General features: G+C 41.3%; 1 protein-coding gene across 2 annotated transcripts in view; it reads left to right on the top strand.

Moving 5' to 3' along the window:
- Nucleotides 1-22,811, top strand: part of LOC113167221 (plexin-A1-like) — a 204,228-nt gene that overhangs the window by 81,313 nt on the left and 100,104 nt on the right. For both annotated transcript variants that reach the window (XM_026367642.1, XM_026367641.1), the window contains exon 4: nt 22,627-22,758. In XM_026367642.1, coding sequence (XP_026223427.1) covers nt 22,627-22,758 — 132 coding nt within the window. The remainder of the gene's footprint in view (nt 1-22,626; nt 22,759-22,811) is intronic.

The raw sequence follows: 22,811 nt of genomic DNA, 5'->3' as shown, positions 1-22,811 counted from the left end.
TTTACCTTAGATGTATTTTCTTCATAATTTGCCTTGATGAATAAACAGTCTACTGCATCTATTGAATGGAGGAAAACAATAATAAAATGTAAAGTGTATTGTAAAATAATAATTTTCATGATCCAACTTCAAAAAGGTGTGTGTGTTTTGGGTTCCTATACTGTCCCACCTACCTTCTCAGGTGAGCTGTAACCTGTGTTTTGCTGGGTATATGACCACTTTAAAGAATCTGCCTCTTTCTAGCCTCATGAGGCACCAAACCTGTAGAATCCACTCTGGGTGTAAAGTACTTTTTCTGAAGGTACAGCAGCTTTATTATGGGCCAAGAACGATGCAAGTCTAATAAAAAGTTACAAGGCTATATAAATCATTAATGCACTTGCCTCACTTTAAATCACGCTTAGACCTGATACTATATTGTCTGTAATGTTGTATATTTCCAAAACAAAGGGCAGAGTGCTTTGCTGACTTTGAAGGTGTCAGATGTTCAGTCAGGTCCTTTTTAAGGGGAAGATTGTGAAGAATATTTTTTAACATTAAAATCATGCCGCAGCAGGTGAAAATGCTTTTGTCAGCCCCAAAACCATCAGGATGTACTAGATACACAATATGTTCCAGTGAGAAACGCACACAAACACCTAACTATTGACAACTCCACATTTTAAGTTGACAGCTTTCTCCCTCTTGCCCTCACACATCCTAGCTCTCTAACACAGCCTGTTGGGCCCCTTAGGTCACATTCAAATGATGACGCTGTCACTTCTACAAGAGCCAACATTTGAGCTGACGCCTTTTTATTCATAACCTCCGAGCCGCAAAGGAGCTGGAGGTTTGGGGGTGTGACAGGAGATCAGCCCCAGGATAGTGCTCTGTCAGCGAGTGGGGCTCACAACACCCTGGCTGTGACACGGTGGAGGTGGTGGAGGGTTTGGAGTTGCAGAAAGCAGCCTGAGGAAAAAATCTAATTCACTTATTCTTCAATATTTTATCAAAATCACTCATATTCCCACCTTTCCCCTTTCCTCCTAACCTCGCTGGTTTCTCATTAAGAAAAAAAAAAAACACCGACTTTAGCAATGAAACCTTACAATGAAAATACAGTTTTCACACACACAAAAAAATAAATTGAGTAATGAATTGCACTTCCTGAGAAGATGTTACTATAAAATGTTTTCATGGGGTTCAATCGTACTTTTTCTTTCTATGAAAACATCACATTAAACTTTTGACTGTTGCTTTTTATTGTCCTTTTATTGGAATTGCAGCACCATAAATGGTGGTGTGAACAAATTTAACCACACCAAAGCAAATCATCATGAACACACTTGCAGTGCATGTAGAATAGGCCGTACATACAGTAATTAAAAATAATGGTACATGAGCAGTACTGTGCAATTGTGTTCATTCTTTTATTTGTGGCTGAAGGTACAGAACATGTGTTTCACAGATTATTTGATTGACAGACGATACTTAAAACCAGCCACACGACATCATGACGTTTCGCGTCACACGCTCTCCTCACATCTTACATCTTTCTGTCTTTCCCTCTTGTGTGTCTCGTCCATTTCTCACCAGCTCACGTTGTCAGGTTTGTCTTGCATTTAAATAAATATTGAAGTGAAATGACAGTAAAAGGCTATAGGCGAGGAGAATAGGAGGTAAAAGAAAATGATCGGAATGACAGGCTGTCATCAGGGAAAAATAAACAAGAAAGGAAGTAATGACAAAAAGGAAAGAGAAGTTTGCTGTAAAAGGGACCTGAATACAGAAAATAAACAAACTTTTTCTCATGGTTGGAGTCATATTCAAATCCCTGCTGGTGGGTTTGTTTGGTTTTGAGATGGGTGTGCAAGGCTTTAACTTTACCACCAGCTATGAACTGAGAGGGGTGTAAAAGTAAAAATCCTATATCCATAAATACGGTTTTAGCAATAAAGGGGAAGGTAGAAACCTTTCTATAGCATTCAGTCACATGGTCTCAGCCTGCAGGAGCTCTACTTTACAGCCAGGCATTATCTGCAATGATGCTGGAGTAAATAAAAAAGTGAGTAAACTACTGTATGACCCTGAGGCATACAGCAGGAGTATAAACAAAAATCAATTACATTTGCACCAAAGCATTGATTTATATTTGGCCCTTAAACAGTTCCATCCCCCAATATCTTACTTCAGTTTGATGCTACTGAATACAATGTTCAGAATTAATTCACATCATAAAAAATTTTTATCATCTTAGAAAGATTGTTAAAGGTTGGAAAACATCAGTCTGCACACATAAAAAAGAGCTATTTGAGTTTACGCTTGAGAACCCCATTGTTGTGGTTACTGTACCGTTTGTTTCCTGGCACCACAATCACATTTAAACAATGTTTGAGAGCGAGTTGGGAACTTTTTGAGTTGTTAGTGAATTTAATAGAACAAGCATAACTACTGAAACATGAAGGTGGGGAGTAAAAAGGGTCAGTGGACTGTACCGTGTATGAACATGTGTGGGTACTTGTCACTGCCTACCACTGTAAGATGATTAGCAGTCATGGGAAAGGTTTTACAGACGTAGACAAAATTGTTGGTAACCTTCCATTAAGGAAAAACACCATAGAAAACTGAAGAGAGAGTCGTCTTAGGCGGTTAGAAAAACAAGATTATAGACAAACATGTTAAAGGTATAGGCTGTAAGACCATCTCCAAGCAGCTTGATGTTCCTGCGACTACAGTTTGCATATATTATTAAGACGTTTAAGGTCCACAGGACTGTAGCCAACCTCCCAAGACTTGGCTGCATGAGAAAATTTGATGACAAATTAAAGAGACAGATAACCGAGGAGGCTTGGTTATGTTCTGGAGCTGCTTTTCTGCATCCGGCACAGAGTGTATCCTGCACAAATTTAAAACAAAGACTATTTAGGCCTCCTGGAGCAAAACATGCTGCCCACTCTCTGAAAGCCTAGTCTCAGTCACAGGTTCACACAACTGAAAACACCTGTCCTGATCTAAATCATATTGAACACCTGTGGAAAGAGCTGAAACCTGCAGTCTTGAGAAGTCTAGAGCTGTTCGCCCTGGGTCAAAATACCTGTTGACAGGTGCAGAAGTCTCAGCACTTGATTGCAGTGATTACCTCAATACGTTTTTTTTTTTATCTATTGACCCACAACTCAAAAGTAAATTTTTAGTAACTTTTTATATCTTATTACTTTTGTCAGTTTCAAGTTATTTCAGTGACCTTTGTCACTTTCTTTAACACTAGAAAATACTTTTATTCAGTTTTTAGACATGGTGGGGAGCTGTCGTGATTTGAATTAGAGACAATAGCAAAGACATAACAAACATGTTGTACTGTCAGTCCCTGTTAAATGTCTTCATTCAAAGCCTAATAAAAACGAATTAAAGCAGTAACAACATCAGGGAATGTGATCTAAAGCCCTCTACATACCTGCAGTGTACCTTGTTCAAAGCCAGCGTTCCTTGTTGCACATCACGTCTCTATACCCATTATAACTGATAATTTGATTCAAAGCAAACACATTAACCATTACAATTACACAAATGTCATGTTAGATGATAAGCAGCAAAGAAATGCCATCATCCCAACCACCCAAGCACATCAAAAGTTGTGCTCGGCGACTTATGAAACCTCAAGTTTTCCAGAGTATTATCCACACACAAATGGTTGATTGAGAACTGAACCATTGCACGTTGGGGTTTTAATGGATCTACAGAAGTACAAATAAAATATATGCACCTCACCACAAAAAATGTAATGTGACTTCTTTGTTAAGAGGCCATCAATGATATCTCCCATCAGACTTTGACGACGTGCCAATGACTGTGCACATGGAATAGGATTGTAGCCTTAACATGACTGCTCCTGATTTTCTGACTGTATCTAACCTGGTATTAGTTACAGATGTGACCGGCGTCTGGTTACAGCTCCTCTTACACTCATTACACTGATGGACTGCAATTCTATCTCACCCTCACACATGCACACACGTGCACATACACACATGCTGGTAATTAATTGGCACAAGTTACAGCCCATGTAAACCCGGGGGAGTGTTGTCAGAAAACACAGCAATAAGGAGTGCACACATAGCGTCCATACACACACAAACACACACACACACACACACACACACACACACACACACACACACACACAGGTCTGTCAGCCATGATCACATGTACATTTACACAGATCTCCAATTGCAGACACACACACTCATTAAGACACACAACTGTACAAGTAGAAGGATGAGTCATTAGTTGTGTCTCATCTTGCTACAATACATCCTGTAGCTACTGTACACGTCTCTTTCTTATACTCTGTGTACAAGTGTGTATCAGCGCTGGATATTTACAGCATACTCACTACAGTATGCTATTGCATTTTTGCAGGAATAATAATTTTGGGGTCTGTGTGTGTGTGTTAGAGAGAGAGAGAAATGGCAAAAGAAAAGGAAGCAGAACGAGGGGATTCCTGTGTGTGTAAAGGACGGCCACAGGCAGGGAGAGACTGTTTCATTCGTGTCTGTGTGTGTGTTGGCCGTGATCGTTCCCTCAAAGCACATTCCACCGCAGACCACTAAATCCCTCCTTGTCCTCTCTCTAGCCTTCCTCTCTCTTTCTCTCTGTTTATTCTCTCTTATCTCTCTTTACATCTTTTCCTCTTTCTTTTTTCATCCTCCAACTCTCGTCACTTTCTTATTTCCCTTCAGTCTCCCTCTTGTTTTTACACTCCCCACAGCTTTCCATCTCCCCTAAAAGGTAGAAATTTCTCTTTGCGGATTCAGTCTTCCTCAGCTGAGTGACTGGGAGTTTCTTTTGGCAGGATACTGTACAGTTGAGAATAGAAATCAGTCTCTGTTTTGTTGTCGAATGGCTAGTGGATTGTCTGTGAATGATGTTGACTGAAAGACCTTCCTGACCCATTAACCCCTAATATCAGCCTGCATCTCTCTCAATCTGCTTCTACTTACTGTAACATTCAGACTTTTTTGCTGCTGAAATACGACTGGGCTGCAGGGTAGTTACCTCTTTTTTCCTCTCCACACTGGTGCTGCTTCCGTTGCCATCTCTTCTACTGTGATACCTACATGCAGACACACTTACTACACAGTGGTGACACCACCAGGGGAGTGTGTTATTGTCTCCCACCGTATGGCTGTTTTAAATGGCAATTTGAAGCTCTGCTGGCTCTATAATTAGCTGTGAGGTCCCACAGGAGAGGAAAAAAAACTGGCTTATCGTCTCTTCTTTGTAATTACACATCCGACTAGGGCGACAGACACACACACAAGCAGATATGAGTGCAGACAGATGCACAGACATATGAAAGGCGTGCATGAATCAGTATCTAAATGCACATTTGGAGTTATTTACCACATGCAGTAAGGCGTCTCTACCGGTCTGACTTTCTTCCTGTTTGCTAAAGGAAGTGACTTTTACTTTTTGTGTCAGCAGCTGCGACAAATACGTTAAAGTGGAGATGAATGACAGCACAGTAGGAGGGCAGGCGGTTCAAAATTATGAGTTCTGTGTGTCTCATCCCAGTGCAGTTGTGAGCAGCACACAGACATAAACAGGAAGACAGAGTGCGTTAGAGACCGAGGTCATTAATCTGACTGTCCCCCGCTCTGTTCCCAAGACTAGAGGGAAGGAGACAGGGTGTGCAACGAAGAGGAGGAGCAAACCAGGAAGATCCAAATGTCTCATATTTCATAGAAATGTAGGGCTTTTTTTTTTCTGTATTAATTTAAATTGGTGGGTGGGTTATTGCTAGGACACAGGAGTAATAATACAATACAGATAGTTTTTGTTTACTATATAGTAGCTTTAAAAGGCATGATGTGTGTTTTACATACTAACTACCCAAATGAACTTCAAGCACAGCTGTGAGCATCATTTTGTTCTGTTACTCAGCTGCAGGAAGATTCCAAAAACGTTATTAATCTTTATTAATCTTTACTATATCTATCAATCTATACGGTATATATATTTATAGAAAAACATATTTGCTAAAACTGTCTATACTTTTTGTGTCAGACTGGTTCTCACATGAGCAATTAGCCAGTTTGGTGTTGGGTGGTTCCTGACTTGAGCATAAAATGTGAAACTTCAACATCAAAACTTTGTACATAATGAACTTTGTCATGTAATTGCTTTTCCTTAATCTGCAATCAACTCTTCTCCCATCTTACTTTTAACTTTGGTTGTGACTCTTTGTGGATTCATATTTCTGTTTGAGTGAAAGTTTGCAGCGAGTAGCGTGCATCGTGTCACAGCCTGTGTCTGTCCGTGATAAACCTGTGGCCTTTGAAGCAAAGCTGTCTAAAATGTGTCACTCTCTCCGTCTCTGTCTCTCTTCCTCCATCTCTCTCTCTAAGCGTCCCAGAATTAATCGCTGTGGCAACTGGCCAGAGGAGGAGAGCAAAGAGAAAGAGAGAGGCATTTATCATTTGTTCAGTGGACGTTCGCCCTGTGACCGCACCGTGACATTGTTTTCTTTATTTAGTTGATTCAGGCCAGCAGCTGATAATTTATACGCACTACTCCTTTAATAATGAGTCGCATTCTCTCACACACACACTCGCACATAAAATGCTCAGTCAACACTGAGGTCGTGACCACTCTTTGTCAAAGTCAACACGTACACAGACGCACACATATACACACACACTGAAGGACTGGCAGTGATGAAGTATCCTTTTCTCCTGGTGTTTGTTCCAGTCAAGCTGATCCAAAACAACAGGAGTCTATGTGTGTGTGTGTGTGTGTGTGTATACATAGAAAGTTTCTATGTAGCATCTATTGGAGTTTTCTTCTTGAAATTCTTTTTGTTTTAAACCTCTAGTCCCTCTGTTTACCTTGAAGACAGCAGTGTAGTAGTCCTCAAGGCCCACACCTCTCTGCTCTTGACAAATTGAGCTAGTTTAGCGGTAGTTTCACCACTCACTACAGGGCAAAACACACATGTACACACCAACACATACACACAGTCACACCTACACACGCTGCTAGGCTGTGCTATACACAAGTGTGTTCTGCTTGGCTGCTCATGTGTGTCAGCTGAGCTGGTACATAAAGGGAAAAAAAAAAAAACGAAAAGGAGAGAGAGAGTGTGACAAGTTGAAGAGAGAGTGGGATGAGAGAGGGACAGATGGATGGAGAGAAAGTGAGGAAAGAAGGAGAGAAGAAAAATACAATTGTTTCCAAAGCTCTGAGGAGCGAATGAGAGAAACTGTGCCGCCAAATCAGATACTGCGAGGGAAGTGAAAAGCTGTGTAGATGCAAATACACACTCACATACACGCACTGATAGAGCTACATAGATGATTTGTCCTCACTTGTCCTCATCTCAGAGCTGTCAAGATAAAACTATTATAGTGGGTGTGTGAAAACAATAGCTCAGAGCCAGCAGTTAAATTTTTGGCAGAAGAGCGCATCCTCCGTCCTGGTCATACTTTCTCCATCGACCTCAGCTTTCTGTTTCACCTTGAAGTCCTATGAATGGCTTTATTCTCAGGGCATCCTCGGACATGTAGAGATCTCTTCTGCAGCTTCTCTAGTGGAGCTGTTCATCACGGCCACCACACTTTTCCACTGAAGAGCTGAACTGCTGTCTTTAAAGTTAAAATTTCCCATACTACCTTACCTACCCAAATTCTAGCTCAGATACACATACATCACACATACTGATACAAGATGGGAGATGTGAGGGAATGGCAGGAAGCTGCTGTTCGTAATTTAACAGGATGATCTAGAGAAATGAGTCATGAATGGACATTTAAAAATTAACTTACCAATGTGCTGTTAGCTTCCCCGACAATGGTTGTTATTGTTGCCTTTACATAGGGTACATAGGTAATAATCCCCAGTATCAGTTCTATTACATCACTATTTGGGAGGATTCTGCTAAAATGTTTTAAATCCCAAACGACAAAAACAGCAACAGGGCTGTTGTTTTGGTTATTCTTTCAGTTTGGGTTGTATTTATTTTGCATGCTCAAAATGTATAAATTCATCTATATTTACAATTGGCCTCCACTTCTCCTCTCCCACATTTCCCCAGCTGGTCTAGGTTGGAAACCAGCAACCGCACCAATACAAGACCTTATTCAGAAGGTTGTGGATGCCATTAGCTTCTCAGTGGCCTCAGCCTGCAGAATCTGCCTCAGGGAAGAATGTGGACCTGCTGTTTTAGTGCACCAACAGACCTATTTATGTCAGAAGCATTCTCAGGGGTGATGTGGCACAGTGCGACTGAAGGAGAGGAGAGGAGAGGAAAGAAACCTTGTAAAAACTACCGTGACAAGTAATTTAATCCAATCTTAAACGTCCGACGGGGGATGTAATTTCACTCTATTTCAATGCAAATCAACTCATTTTAAGATGGTGAGGCAAGTTGTGTTTTTGATATCAGTTCAGTGATTAACATTATTCTGCCTTGTTTCATAATGATGGCACTTATTTTGTGTTGAATTAAGATCCCCTACTGGTAGAGTTTTTCACTTGTTTTAAAAGAAATAAGTCTTAATATCAGACTAAATGACTACGAATGATAGGCATAGGAGCAGAAGGATGAAGAAGAATGGAGAAGGGATGAAGAGTGAAAGGCAAAGCAAGCTATATGAGAAGATAAGGTCAACAAGAAGGATAGAAGAGAAGATGAGATGATTGTTAGAGGGATGAAAGAGATTGTGGCATGTGAGGGTGGTGCTGACGGGAAACTCAAGTCCATGACGCTTGTGAAAGATTAAACAGGTCTTACACCCGCAAACACGCACTCACAACACACATGCGACTATGCCAACCCAGCCTGGCTGACAGCAGAAGAAGTACTGTGCCCTGTCTTACTATCTGACAAGAGGGGTACAGATGCAACTCTCGCGCAGGGAGCTTTGTGGACGCGGGTGCTTATCTGTGTGCTCCTGACTTGAATAGAAAGAGACATCTTCTGGTTATAAAGTGTCATTTTAGAGCACATATTCCCCAACAGAGATGTAAGTCAAAGGGATACAGTGACATTTTGACGCTCCCAGTGCCCTGCTGTTTCACTGAGAAATCCTAACAGTGCTAATAGCGCTAATAAAGCATTAAAGCATGCCAGGGGTCTGGGAAAGAAAAATAACATCAGTATAATTCAATTCAAGCTGTTGTCAAGTTAAACCTTTGAGAATTTTCTGTGTGAGTGTATCTAATTGCTCTTGCTTCCTTTGCCTCCACTGTCACATTCTGGCAAGTTGAGGCAGCTACTGCTGAAAATGGTACACTGGCGCTCAAAACAACTGCTACTGGAAGACTAACATGTCAGCTGCTCCAAAAACAGTGCTAATTTTCCAAGTTGTTGCATGACTCAATTATGGTGAAATTCAGCTTTTTTAAAACTTGGGTATGACTTCAGGAGGTTTGCACATTTTCTGACAGTGTTTTCATAATTAAAAATAAATGCCAAATTGTAATAGGCCTAAAGTACATACAATTTGTAACTTAAGGAAGAGAAAATAGACATTGAGCTTCAATAAAAATACTACATGTATGAACAGATAAAGTAGAAGAAAATGTGGTCTTGCCATTTATAGATAGTTTGTCTTTCTCCCCAACGGAAATAAGACATTTGGCAGATGTTAATCTGAATTAATTTAGAGTTTGACACTGTGTCGAAACATGGAACAAGTGCCAAAAGGCTCTATTATTAAAAGTCTGGTTGCTGTTACTGTAAATATGTAAATACTATATAATTTACTATATAAATTACAGTGTGTACTGTATGTTCTTGACCACACATTGACAGTGTTGTTCTCCTTTACCCAGAGAAAACTATTGTTAGCTGGTAAGAGAGCAGCTTCGTAGTGACACGCCGTCACCGGCCAGCTGCCTGCCTGTCATTCTTCCTGTATATATGTGTGTGTGTGTGTGTGTGTGTGTGTGTGTGTGTCTGCATATGTGCATGTCACCTGGGGCCATCCCCCTGTTGTGAGAGCAGTGGTGCGACAAAAGAACGATGATTAATTTCACTCCAAGTAACCTGTTTCACTGATGTCGCTCTACCAAGTCGTGTGTGTGTGTGTGAGAGAGAGAGACAGAGCGATGGAGATGTAGACTGTGTAGTCAGCAGGTGTGCTATGATACTTTGGATACCCTCCAGTCAGGGTCATCCCATCATACCAACTTACACTGAGACCATTCAGTCTCCCTCTCTTCCTCCTGTCTAATTGTGGACACGTGACTGTGACATGTGGTTATATTTATGTATATTATAATATTTACTCAATTCCATTTACTAATTCTTAGTATCAAATTGAAATTCCTCCAGGAAACAGTATCCTGATATCATCTGTGTGCGTGTCAGAGAGAGAGAGAGAGAGAGAGAGAGAGAGACCAAAGCCTCCTTTCAAAAGATGAGACCAAAGTCAATTTCATTAGGGACCATGAATACAATGGGAAACTGTTAACACACACACACACACACACACACACACACACACACACACACACACACACACACACACACACACACACACACTCAGCTGTAGATTTCATTAAGGAAAAGCCTTTTCCCCTCCCTCTTTTCCTTCATCTTCAAAGACCTACTTGAACATCTAGGACACTGGTTCATTACTTGTCCACAGCAGATATGTTTAACATCAGTTTTAGTGAAAAATGCTAACAAGGTTAACAAGCTGCTCCTGTCTCCCCCTCCTCTTTTTCCTCCCTGCATCCTTCCCTCCTTCTGTTCCTCTTCTCCCTCCTCTTGTCCAGCCGCGTAATTAACTAGATGTTTAACAGCTGAGGTTGGACAGGGCACCTCTGTGTCTGGACACACGTACACTTGCCGACCCACGCTCAGTAGGAGGTAGTGGTCTGTTTCTGTTCGGGGAAGAGAAAGCGCCTAGGGAAGTCTTGTGATAGAGGAAATGAGGATGGAAGAAAGACGTATAGAAAGAAAGGAAAGAGTAAAAAGCACACATGGGGATGAAGACAATTAAAAAATATCCAGAAAGAATGCAGAAGTAAACAATGCAAGAAAGACGGGAATGAATAAAACATGCAAAATAGTTTGTAAAACACGTGTTTTAGAAACACATACGAGTCTAATGGAAGATCTCTGGACAAAAAAAATACAAGAACAAAAGTTAAAAAAAAGAAAGATGGTTCAGAGAAAAGGAAAGAAAGAGGATTTGATAGCAAGTGATTGTGTTTTCTCAGCCTACCTGACCAAAGGTGTGACCGGTGTTTGAACCCAGCGTGGTATTAATCACTGCAGCACTGCAGCCAAACCTCATTACTTCCCTTTGTTCACTTTTATTACCTTGTCCTCCTCTACACACTCACGACACACTTGTGTGCACACACACACTCAGCGTGCCTCTCGCTCTCTCTCTTCCACTACATCTCCCACCTTCATCCTGCCTCATCTGTCTCCACCATCAGCATCATCATCGTTTGCCTTCGCTGTGAACCCATTGTAGTCTGCAATCTAGCACCGTGCTAATTAATACGAGCTGTTCCAGCTGTTTGGTCAGTTGCATCATTAGGCTCGTGAGTCTGCATTACCTTTAAGAAAGAAAACAAACTGAGCAAGCTCAGCAAACTTATGTTTTCCAATGGCAAATACTTCTTTAAATGTGCTACAGTCAAAATTGTTATGATCACAAGGTTTCCTCATTGTCACAGAGAGTTATTACCTGAATCTGCAGCTTCCTCTTCTCTACGGAGCATTTTAGCCCCTTAGCTTCTCTGGAAATCCAGTTGCATTTAGCTTTGCCAGTTTAATCAATCTGTTTGTTATTGAAAACTCCCTCATTTCATTTTGAAGATGTGCACATTGAGACTGTCCTCATAAGGAAAATCACAGTGATGTTTGTTTAAAAGCCCTAAATTGACAAATAAACATTTAGTGGCGGTGTCAATTATGGCTCCAGAAGATGAAACTTAGTGAGATGGCACACAACTATGTTCATATCCTGTCTTCATTGTTGACCATGATCTTTCCCTAGCCTTATCTATAAATGTTTTAGTGCCTGAAGTCAACCAAGTTATTCACAGCCGCGGTTCACAAAGTAATTGTTGATAATTATTTGAGAAGACATTGACATGATGTCATCATGGCAAGGATATTAGATAAAGTGCTCCAATGGGTTTTGTCTTGATTGTGTCTGGAAGACCTGTTGTGTGTCTACTTATAGGAGCATTTCTGTGTACACCTGTGGACTTCAGTATCTGTGCAAGGGTTACAGTGTCCTTGATAATATCAGCATTGGTTTAGTAATGAGTCTAATCCCAGGAGGCTAGAGGAGACAGAGAGGTGGAGATGTGTGTGTGTGTGTGTATGTGTGTGTGTGGATGGGTGGTACACATCACAGTAAAGAAGGGGATAAAAAAAGAGTGTGGGCTGCAAACTCATGAGGAAAAAGTCACCTTTAACTTTCATCCTGATCCTAACTTTCCACTACATAGAGCTGTAGAGTCCTATTGTCCTTTACCAAGACATGCAACCTGCTTCCTCAAAGTGCAGCTCCCTGGAATAGAATCTAGCTAAATGTTGAATGAATGGTAAATCCAGCTGTCGTACACAATGCAGCCTCCCTGTCATATTAACCTGTATATATTGACAATAAATAGTGTGTTTTGAAACTAATTGATTGGTGGATAATTTGAATGCAAATAGAGGCAATTAATGTTCAGTGCACTCATCATGAGTGGCACTGCTGAGCAAGATAAAAATATGTATGATTGTCTGGCTCCAAAGAGGTAAACTAATCATTAAAAAAAACAGTCCCTTTTAATGACTCATAAGCCGTCAGTAACATCAAAGTGGAAACCTTTTATGGGTTTTTTCTGGTTTAATAATCATCCTGGGAGCAGTTATAAAAGCATATTTAATAAGCGCCTTTTAAAACAGGTAGACAGTGCTTTTGGAGCACAGTCTCTTTTATCTTATAGCTGGGGCTCTCTACTAATAAGTTCCACAAAGTGAGAAACTGGACAAATGGAAACATAAAAAAGTTCCAGATGCCCCAGTGTCGCCCTTTTTTTTTTTTCTTTCTCACTTTTATGGCTTTGAATTTAGTGAGCACCGACTACACAGAGAGAAGAAGTGCAATTTATGAAGCTGGTTCCTGCAGCTATTTCAGCTGGAGGTAAACAGATGACATTTCTTTTGTAATTTAAAACTTCATAGAAGTTAAGCAACAGTGCAGCACTGTCTGCATCATTTCACTGGTAAAAAAAAAAAAAGTGGACTATTAGAGGGTTAATCAGAGTTTCTTACCCACTGCCTCTACCTCAGTGAGAGGTCTGTATTTGGACATAGCAACTTGCAGAGTGCAGGGGTCGTAGAAGGAGCTCAGAAACCTGCAGGCTAGTAGACTAGATGAGAATCTACAGTCACCAGCTCCAGTCTGCTGTCCCCTCTGTGCCAGCTGACCTGAATCCTACTCCAACTGCCCTCTGCCCCAAGCTGTAGGGCAGATCACGCTCCCTGCTTCTATTACCCCCTCACTCCACCACAGTTCTTCACTTAACACAAGTGATACAGCAGCTCAGGGTATGTAGCAGTTTTAGAAAGGAAAGTGTTTTACTGTTTTTGTACAGGCGAGACTGAACGGGAGGGAGAGAGAGAAAGAAATCATCAGAGACAAAAAACTATCAGGGGGACAAAAGGTCATACTCACTTTACGTCAATATAAGTTTCAGTGTGTGTATTTGTGTGCCTGTGAGTGTGTGTGTTCACGTCGGACCCTTAAAACAAACGACCTTTGGACTGTAACAACTGGGAAACACACACACACCTTTAAAAGATTAAAAAACACTCTATACTTCTAACATAGTTAGAACCGTGAGATGCTGTAAACGTCTGTAGTAGAAAATTTTCCTCTTCCTCTCTATATTGCTCAATCTTAGTAGACTTCAAGGAAGGACTCAGTGTGATGAACCATCTCAGTTTAATGCGTACATGCCGGCATGGAGAAAACACCACAATCATGTATGTCTTCTGCTCTACCTCTCTCTAACCCTCATACTTATACTTCTCAGGGCCACCTCCAGATAACATTCCTAAGGCACTAAGTATATGTGAACCATAAGGAAGACATAAATTTCTTCTGCATATAGGCTGAATGTTTATACCATAAATTCCCACTACAAGTCTGTTTTTTCACTCATGACCTTGTAACCCAGAACTCCTCTCCTACCCATGTCCTATCTATGAACCCTTGTACTGTCTAGTATCTCCTATCATCTTTCATACTGAAGTTGCTCTTTTTCTCCTACATTTCCTCCCTTTTGACACAAAGTGTCAACACAAAGAGCAACTTCCACCTAACACATGCAAGTAACCATACAGCTTATAATGAAATAAGAATGAACAAAAAATGTAAATGAACAGAAAATAATACACAAGATATAGTGATACAATATAATGATCAGAATAACATAAACCCAAAATAAAAATAAAAACTTAGCATTCATTCCTCTATGTCACTTTCACTAAATGGGTTTCCCATCAGTGTGGTCAAATAGTTGTCTCTTTTGTCGTAAGAGATTCTTTCTTTTTGGTGTTGTACTGTCACTTGTTCCTGGTGACATGGCACTGTCACTTATTCCCTCTGGTTTCCTGATTTCATCTCTCAATGCAACATTTGGTGCAGATGTGTAGTAGTTACTGTCCTTTCCTTGATGGTCTTGTCGTTCCCTTTGAATGATAACCCCCATTGTTATCATACCGATGACGAAAACTGCTGTCACGATCCTCCAGCACAGCCTCCTTTCAGCTCCCGGCCACCATCGTGTTCGAGGCATCGTTTGGAAATGGTTTGCAGTGAGATGCATGAATCCACGTATCTCTCTCTGCCACCCGGACCGCAGTTGGCGTGGTCAGCAACACTTGATATGGTCCTCTCCACCGAGGCTGGTGCCAGTGCTTCCTTCTCAGGTCTTTCACTACAATCCAGTCCCCTGGCTGTATGTTGTGGAGTTGCCCCACTGCAGGCTCAGGAAGGGCAGCTTTGACCTTAGGAAATATAAGCTTTAGAGCACGGTTTAGAGCACAACAGTAGTTTACCATCTCATCATCCATGCCTGCCAAAGTCAACCTATTTTGGGGAAACGGTGTATTAGTCATTCTCATAGGTCGACCAGTGAGTATTTCATATGGAGAGAGTCCTGTTGTTTTATGTGGGCGACCCCTCATAAACATTAATGCCAAGGGTAAAACTTTAACCCACGATAACTGCGTTTCAGCCATCAGTTTTGTCAGTTTGGTTTTAAGAGTCCGATTTGCTCTTTCTACTGCACCACCACTAGCTGGATGGTAGGCACAGTGCGTTTTCAGATTTATCTGAAGACTTTCTGACAGGCTCTGTATGACATTATTTACAAAATGTGAGCCATTGTCACTGCTTAAACGTGAGGGTAGACCCCATCGAGGGATATACTCCCTAAGCAATGCCTTTGCTACTGAAATAGCTGATGCATTTTTACATGGAAAACATTCAATCCACTTTGAAAACATATCTATTATCACTAGGCAATATTTGTAGCCAGAACATGGTGTTAACTCAATGAAATCCATCATTAAATGCTCAAAAGGACCTTCAGGTTTTGGATGTGCTGAAAAAGACATCTCTTTAGTTCTACCAATATTGTTAGTAGCACAAATTACACATTTCCTACAAAAATTATCAGCAAAAACCGAAAAAACCTGGTGCATACCACAGTCTATTTACAATATCCATCATCCCCCCTTTTGACACATGATCAGGACCATGAGTCAACTTTGCTAAGAAAGGAAAAATGGATCTCGGTAGTACTGGGAGACCCTCTGGATTCACCCAGACACCCGAGGAAAGTTTTTTGCAACCCTTCCTTGTCCAAGAAGCTTGTTCACCAGCATCAGTCCCTGCTTGCAACAAAGAGACATCATTAAGGGAAAAAACATCATCCTGGACAGAAACAGGCATTTGCAGAATTGGGGAGACAGGAGAGAGCGAAGCTGCTTTTGCAGCTGCATCCGCCACAGCATTCCCACGTGACACTGAATCTTTAGCATTTGTGTGAGCTTGACACTTACATACTGCTACTGATGCAGGAAGCAGTAATGCATTCAGAAGGTTAATAATGAGAATCCTATGAGCAATAGGTTTACCCGTAGAAGTTAGAAAACCTCGATTTTTCCACAAAGCATAGAAGTTATGACACACATTAAAAGCATATTGTGAATCAGTGTAAACTGTGATGTTTTTCCCTGCTCCTAGAATGAAAGCACGGGTTAAAGCAAACAATTCTGCAGCTTGAGCAGACAAATTAACAGGTAATCTGGCACTTTCAAGCACATCAATGTCGCTACAGATAGCATAAGCAACACAAGGCAAGCCATCTGAAGGATTTCTCATTGCAGATCCATCTACAAAAAAAACACAGTCAGGATTACACAAAGGTGTATCAAACAGCTTATCACGTGGAGCTGATGTCATTTCCACAACTTCCAAGCATGAGTGTGGTTCTCCATCTTCAGCTGTAGGGAGTAAAGTTGACGGATTGAGAACAGTGCACCTTTTAAAAGTGACATGAGACATGGTTAGTAAGACATTTTGCCAATGCAATAGCCTAGCTGGTGAAAGATGAGCTGTTTTTGCTTGAAGAATAAGCGAGTGCACTGCATGTGGAACATGAACTATGAGAGGACACATAGCAACAATGTCTGTTGTAGCCAAGACAGCTTCAGTAGCAGCCGCTACTGCTCTCAAACATGCAACCATTCCTCTCTCTGTAGTTGAGAGGCGTTTGGAATAATAACCCACAGGTCTCTGTTTGTCACCATGGAGCTGCGTAAGAACAGCTGACATAAATCCATCACGTTCAGACACAAAAAGATTAAACGGTTTTGTATGGTCTGGAAGTCCTAAGCACGGTGTGCTTGCAAGAGCTTGTTTTAAGTCAGTAAAAGCAGTCTCTGCTTCTGTAGTCCAAGTCAGAATGTCAGTCATGGCCATATGTTTTCCCCCATATGTGATATCATACAGGGGTTGGGAGATCTCCGCATAATTTTGAATCCATGGACGGCAATAGCCTACTAGACCTAAAAAAGACATCATTTGTTTTTTATTCTTTGGTTTTGGCACATCCAAAATTGCCTGGATGCGTTCAGGACCCAATTTGCGACCCTCCGGAGTTATAGTATGGCCAAGGTAGCGCACAGATTGCGAGACAAATTGTAATTTGTCTTTCGCAACTTTGTGGCCGTTTTCTGCCAGAAAACAAAGTAAAGACACAGTGTCAGTTTCACATGCATGCTTCGATGTTGAACATAGTAAGAGATCATCCACATAACTGATCAATGTACTCCTACATGGTGGCACCCAGTGTGAGAGATTTTCTGCCACCGCCATTGCAAACAAGGTGGGACTGGAAGAAAATCCCTGGGCTAGCCGCGTCCAAGTATAACGTTTACCATTGAAAGTGAAAGCAAACCAGAATTGTGAATCAGGATGAACAGGAATACTGAAATATGCATTTGCCAAATCAATAACAGAAAACCAACAGGCATTCCCTGGAACCTGACACATCAGTGTGGTTACATTCGGCACTGTTGGAGCCGGATGGTGAACTGCTTCATTCACAGCCCTAAGATCTTGAACTGGCCTCCAGCCCCCATTTGGTTTCTTTACAGGCAAGAGGGGAGTGTTGCATGGTGAATGGGGACATTCCACTATAGCACCTTTATCTATCAGTGATTGGATGACAGGAGCAATGCCTTCAACAGCTTCAGGACTCAGTGGATATTGTTGCTTACATGGTCTAAAACTAGATTTTGGCTGTACAACAACAGGAGTTGCACCCTTCATATCTCCAAAATCAAATTTGCTTGTAGCCCACAATTTGTCCGGTACTGATGAAAGCAGAGCTTCATCCTCTGATGTCAGTGTCATAAGTGTTATGTCTGTTTCTGAACTATGAACTGCTGATAAGCAGATGGGATATAGACCCGCAGTTGCACATGTTACTTTAATTCCAGTAGGTTCACACTGAACCTCAAGACTTAATGCACACATGAGATCACGACCCATCAAGTTAACAGGACAAACATCAGATATGAGGAATACATGTTCACCTATATAATCTCCAAAACAGACAGTTAAAGGCTCAGATAGTGGTTCAAATCCAGGAACCCCTGATGCTCCTATTGTTTTAAGATAATTTGTTGTTTTTGGAGCACTAGGAAATATTTTAGATTGAATCACAGAAATTTCTGCGCCTGAATCTACAAGGAACATCACACTTTTCCCTTGTATAGTGAGGTTTAATCTAGGTGGTGTTTTATAATTAGATGTTAACTGTAAATACTGACTATATGTAATAGTTGGGGTGTCATTAGGAACTGTGTCTGTAAGTGTGTCAATGTGTTGCTTACTGCTCTGACCTGCCCCCGCTGCTTCCTATTGCTGAGGTGCCTGGAATCCTGGTGAGTGAACTGCAATGCCCTGGGGAGGTGCGTATGGCCAAGATCCTTCTCTGTTGCTCTCTTCTTGTTGAACATTTCCTCTGTTTGTTGGACAGACTCGGGACATGTGTCCAAAACCTCCACAGGTGTAACATCGCAGGTCACTCTGATTATCCATCTGGTTCCGTCCATGCAGCCTGTTATACGGCCCTGACTGCCCTCTTCCTCTGTTTCTTCCTCTGGCACTGCTGTGTTGTAGTGGTCTATGTCCAGGACTTTTCCCACTTCCCTGCTGATAGAACATCAACTGAGCAGTTTGGAGTTTCTTTACCTGTTTGTTGTCACAGTCCACCTTGTTTCTTTCAGCATGTAAGACATGTGTCCACACAGTTGCCAAAGTCTCTGTTTCCCAGCCTACGCATGACATCATGACACGGCTCTTCAGATCAGGATGAAGACCATTCACCAGGGCAGTTTTCAGCAGATGACCATGTGCAGGATTACTTGGATCAATACCTGAATGAGCTGAGAAAATACTTTCCATACGGGTACGATAGTCAGTAGCTGACTCACCTTCCTTCTGCTTGGTGTTGTGAATCTCAGGCCAGCAGACTCTCAAAGGGAAGGCAACCTTCACAGCATCATACAGTGTGTCCATCATGGTGCTGAATGCTGGTGAACCCACAGGTGCAGTAGTGGACCAGTTAGCGGGTCTGATGTTGGCCCATCGAAGCTTGAAAAACCTGCGACACACAGCTTCCACTTCCTGTAATGTTGGGTTATACATAGCCAGTAATTGCTGCATTGCTGTGACCCATTTTTCCCCACCAGTCTTTTGAGGATCAGGTAACTCCTCAGCCACTTCCTTCAGCTCGTCTGGTTGCCAAGGTCTGTAGACAAATACCTCTGGATCCCAGTTAGCTTGTGCTTGAGCATTTTGTGGCATAGGTTGTGGGTTAGGGAAAACCATCATAGGCAATTGATTGATTTCTTTTCTATCACCCTGGCTCCTGAGCCAATATTCAAATGAGACTGCTAGAGGAGACAGAGGTTTACTAGTAGAATCAGACAAAGTGCTGGACTTTTTCTTTATCTGTACTTTAGATGCTTCTGGAGTATTTAAAACAGTAGAGAGGTCAGGGTAGAGTTTCTCACTTTCCTCCTCCTCTTCTGAATCCTTCTGTGCATGGCCACTTGCAGAGGCTCCAGCCTGAGCCTGAGGAGGATGCATTCCTGATGGAGGAGGGGCACCTGGTGTGGAGACAGCATATGGAGGGGGCAGGACCCTATCTCTGTCCCTGCGTTTATGTTTATTCTTCTTTTTCTCCTCTATGCTTAACTCTTCCATTTTTAACATCACTCCAGCAGCAGTTTTTTCTGCCTTTATGTCTGCCTCTCTTTCCCATTTCTGGAAAACATGCCACTTTATATCACCTTTCCCTACTTTCTTTCCCTTCTTCTTCACTTCCTCTTCTTTCTCTTCTAATATTATTCTGCAACGTTTTAAACCATCTACACTTAATGTGCCTTGTAAAGGAAATACCCCTTTTGTGATATAGTGCCAAAGTGGAACATCCTCAACCACATCTTTTCCCCATTTATCTGCCATTAATTTAGCAGGGCCCGTAAGAGGGTCAGATAATTTCTCTAATTTCCCCGTTTTGTTTCCCATGTTTTCTAGATTCACTTGGACTGGTGCTTAAACATTCAATGGGCTTATCAATCACACACTATTTTATTCATTCACACTGATTTTCCCATCTCATCGTATGGTCAAATCTTATCACACATACACTAACTCTGGACGACTTCCCAGCCAGACAGTCTATTACTGTCCTATGGAATGCACAAGATGCGCAAACTGGACACTGAAGACGTCGTCACAAAGCTTATTTTGTTATAACTTATTTCCAGTCACACGCCCATTTTATTCATGTGGGACCTAGACTGTTAAACTATTATAAAGCTATATGTCAGACTTCTTATTCAGGGTTTCTATACTTTAAGATTTTATTTTTAAATTTAATAGTACACACGTTCATATCCCTATAAACACGCGTATATAGTCTCCTTTTTTCTTTACTTTTCCTTTTTCTTACAAAACTCAGTTCGGACCACACTGGATCTACTACGAACCAAAACGATATTCTTTCCACACAGGATCCCAAGAATATCCCTCAATCAAGACCACAAAGGATTTACATGATTAGTTTCCACACAGTAATAGGCCTATCTGTCGTACCACACAGGATTTATCGACCATTTCAACACATAAATATCAGCAATCGGACCACACAGGATTTATCGACTTGCCTAACCTAGGTAATCACTATTAAAAGAAATGGTTCATAACGCTGTACTCACTCAGTTTGGATGAAACATCTGCTGTCCGCCGCCTGTCCCAACGTCAGGTGGGAATCCAGTCCTCCGTTTGTCGGAGCGGAACTTTCCCTGGGCCCCTAGTAACCTTCAGTCTGGACTCAGGCGTCGATCAGCAGCATGTCCATCTCGGTGGAACCTCCAACATGTAGTAGAAAATTTTCCTCTTCCTCTCTATATTGCTCAATCTTAGTAGACTTCAAGGAAGGACTCAGTGTGATGAACCATCTCAGTTTAATGCGTACATGCCGGCATGGAGAAAACACCACAATCATGTATGTCTTCTGCTCTACCTCTCTCTAACCCTCATACTTATACTTCTCAGGGCCACCTCCAGATAACATTCCTAAGGCACTAAGTATATGTGAACCATAAGGAAGACATAAATTTCTTCTGCATATAGGCTGAATGTTTATACCATAAATTCCCACTACAAGTCTGTTTTTTCACTCATGACCTTGTAACCCAGAACTCCTCTCCTACCCATGTCCTATCTATGAACCCTTGTACTGTCTAGTATCTCCTATCATCTTTCATACTGAAGTTGCTCTTTTTCTCCTACACGTCACACGTGCGTATGTAGCATCTGGCCGAATCAGATTTCCCTATAAATCCTGCTTCTTGTTGTTCTTCTTGTGCTGTAAACATACAACACATTTTACCTTTAAGTATATAATCCTTTCCCACTGAGTGCTCCTCAAAGCAGATTTGTAAAAGCACTTGACTTTTATACGCGAAGCCTCATCCTCCTCTTAAGCAACAAAAGCACATACAGTGATGAGAGCCAGTCTGTTAATGAACCTTCTGTTCCCAAAAAGATTAAGAAAACTCTGCTAGTGATTTGGCTGATAATAATGACTGAGAAGAAGCGGGGGGGGGGGGGCGGAGGGGGAGAGAGAGAGATGACAGAGTGAATCTAGGCGACAGAAAAACTGAAAAAGTTTTAGAAGAGTAAGCTGCTGTCAGTTGATGGATGAGCAGATGGAGGTTGGGAAATTAGAAAGAGAGCGATCCAGACACAAAAGTACAGAGAGAAAGGAAAAAGATTTTCTTGCTGGTGCAGGAAGAATGACCCCCGTGACTCTTTAATTTTGTCAGTAGACTTAACACTGGCAAACCCACAACAAAAGAACCATCTTTCAGTTGTGTACAGTAGTTTCACCCTCCGCAACGTGGAACCATAGCCGACTGGTATGATTTTGAGTCTCAGCATAAATTGGCAACCAAATGAAAGTGCTGAAAATGTCATCTGCTACTTCAATAGCTGTTTTCTAGCTGACAGCAACATTTTAAGTAAACTTTTGAAGTGTAACAGCAAATGAAATGGGAATTGGCTGCTTTTACTCGAGGTGAAAGTGAATACATCATTTTCCTGAACATACTGTTGCAGTTGTGCATTAGAGAGACTTTTACAGGACAGACAGAATGAGCTACCAGAATTTAAAGGATTCAGCAAAAACCTGTCATTGTTCTTCAGGACAGATGCAGTGTAAACTTATAGGAGTACATGACAGTATGCAGATGGTGCAGATCCTTTGTTACTCTGATTGAGTTGCATATGAAACATTATGTTTGAATATTGTTTTTCTATTTTTAAATTATTTTTTTTATTATTATTTGTTAATAATAACGAGCCTTAATGGAAACCTGCATATTAAGAGTTTCTGCCTCCAATCTAATAAAATAGAAATGTGGTATGGGGTCCCTCTTTACATTTATATAATTGATAAGTATTTTTTTGTGTAGACTAATGTTAACAAGTAAGTCAACATTGTTATAATGATTTTGTTGTTTTTCTCTTCCAGATCCTTGTGAACTCAATATCCCAGCCTGCCCTGCTTTATGAGAATGTGGTGGTGAGCGACGGGAGCCCCATACTGAGAGATATGCTCTTCAGCCCAGATCATCAGTACTTATATACCCTCACGGACAAACAGGTATGATAGGAACTCATACTGTATGACTAAACATGAATGGTTATTTTTCTGTG

The sequence above is a fragment of the Anabas testudineus genome, chromosome 7 (genome assembly GCF_900324465.2).
Source record: "Anabas testudineus chromosome 7, fAnaTes1.2, whole genome shotgun sequence".
In the NCBI taxonomy this organism is placed as follows: Eukaryota; Metazoa; Chordata; class Actinopteri; order Anabantiformes; family Anabantidae; genus Anabas; species Anabas testudineus.
The sequence above is the reverse complement of the archived record's forward strand: the minus strand, read 5'-3'. Positions and strand labels throughout refer to the sequence as shown.